The following is a 1,817-nucleotide window of genomic DNA, read 5'->3' on the forward strand; positions in this document are numbered from 1 at the left end:
TTAAAAATACACATGGTTTTCTTGGGCTGAGAAATTAGCAGTTGGGCTAAGCTCTACGACTTAGCTCTCCATCACAAATCTTTACAACTACGTGGCGTTCTATGAACTTATGACATGTTACCGGAAAAGGTCGATCTACCCAACGGTCCAACGCAACGCAAGCACAATCGTAAAACCTCGAACTTTCTTGGCCTCGAGACCCTCCACTCTCCAGAATCTTCTATAGAGGTTCCTGGTATATGTGGAACCCACGTCACCTACTTACTTCATGCGAAGCCAAAGCCATCCACGATACATCAAATAAATGGGAAGGCCCAGATCGGTGACGTGGAACTCTATCTTCCACCATTCGTGCTGCTCCCGGATTCTATATAAACATTTCCTCTCCCATATTCTCGCAAGACGAAGTGCATGGTTGTTACTCGAGCAGGTTGAAACTTGAAAGCTAGCCGTAGCTGATAGTCGTAACGCTCGGTTTCTCACTCTTGTGCTGACGATTTAGCTTTCATTCAAACCTCCTCAAAGAGATCATCGTTCAGATGGCGAGCTCAGTATCCATGCAATCCATCTTGGTGAACCCCGTGGCCGTGGGGCGCCTCGGTCACAGATGCAGGCCATCAAGCATGGTCTTCCCCTCTACATACTTCCCACGCCAACAAAAGAATGGGTGCACTCTGCAAGTTCGCTGCATGGCTGAGGTAATAAGTCCGGCATCTCGTTTGTCGCTGAGAGATATGCTAAATCTTTGGCCCTGGTTTCGTTTCTTTTAGTTCACCAGCACTAACACCTAACATCTTTGGTTTATTTGTCGGTGTAGCAGGAAAGCCGGAAAGAGCAGAAGTCATCGCCGGTGAATGCTCCCCCGTCACCATCCCAGCCCACCTTCCCTTCTGCTTCACCGAAGGTGAGTTTCTATGATTGCCCATGCGCGTGAGTTTGGAAGTTAGCTTCATCGTCCGACTGACGCATGCTTTAATCTTGATCTGGTTGTTTCGTGTTTGTGCTAATACATACTACAGGTCAGCACCAAATTTACAGACGTGCTGGCGTTCAGTGGGCCCGCACCCGAGAGGATCAACGGCAGGCTTGCGATGATCGGGTTTGTAGCTGCGATGGCAGTGGAGCTGGCCAATGGTGACGACGTGGCGGCACAATTGGCGAACGGAGGGCTTACATGGTTCTTGGGGACCACGGCCGTGTTGTCTCTTGCGTCGTTGATCCCGTTGTTCAAGGGAGTCGACGTGCAGTCGAAATCGAAGGGTTTGATGACGTCCGACGCAGAGCTCTGGAACGGGAGGTTCGCCATGTTGGGCCTGGTGGCACTGGTCTTCACCGAATATGTGAAGGGTGGGGCCCTTATTTAGATCTTGAGTTTTGGGCTTTTTCTTTTTATTCTTTTTTTTTTGGGCTTTGGCTTTGGCCTGCCGCTGATTTATTGATGAGGCTGGCTTGCTGCTTGATGCTTTGTAGAAAAAAGAAACCATAGAAGAAGTGTATGAATGATTGTGAGATTACGTAACAGAAGAAGCTTTAGATGTGGCATTTGTATTCAATTTCATTATGCAGTTAATTAAAGTTACAATGAATGAAATTATCATTACCAATTTCATTTGTATTGATCTTCAATTTGGATCTCCCTGCTTTTAAATTTTAACGATCTAGATTGGTTTACAAAGACTAACATAAGAGGCAGAATGCAATTCATCTCTCCTATGATCGAGAGATCGGATTTGGTCTTTTAGACTATTTACAGAACGTTCTTCATAGCCATTTACAGCCGTGCAATATCTTTTATATTTATATATTTTTTAAAGAGA

General features: G+C 45.9%; 1 protein-coding gene across 2 annotated transcripts; it reads left to right on the plus strand.

Moving 5' to 3' along the window:
- The first annotated feature begins 399 nt into the window (after positions 1 to 399).
- LOC148879118 (early light-induced protein 1, chloroplastic-like) lies at positions 400 to 1,604 on the plus strand. Of its 2 annotated transcripts, none has more exons than XM_088960518.1 (3): positions 400 to 698; positions 818 to 904; positions 1,020 to 1,604. In XM_088960518.1, the coding sequence occupies exons 1-3, from the start codon at positions 540 to 542 to the stop codon at positions 1,362 to 1,364; spliced, it is 591 nt and encodes a 196-aa protein (XP_088816644.1). In that variant the 5' UTR covers positions 400 to 539; the 3' UTR covers positions 1,365 to 1,604. The 2 variants fall into 2 exon arrangements, with proteins under 2 accessions (XP_088816644.1, XP_088816645.1); XM_088960519.1 differs by having other exon boundaries at positions 821 to 904.
- Positions 1,605 to 1,817: the final 213 nt, after the last annotated feature.

The sequence above is a fragment of the Nelumbo lutea genome, chromosome 1 (assembly GCF_056320005.1).
Source record: "Nelumbo lutea isolate HS-2025 chromosome 1, American lotus-T2T, whole genome shotgun sequence".
NCBI classification, from domain to species: Eukaryota; Viridiplantae; Streptophyta; class Magnoliopsida; order Proteales; family Nelumbonaceae; genus Nelumbo; species Nelumbo lutea.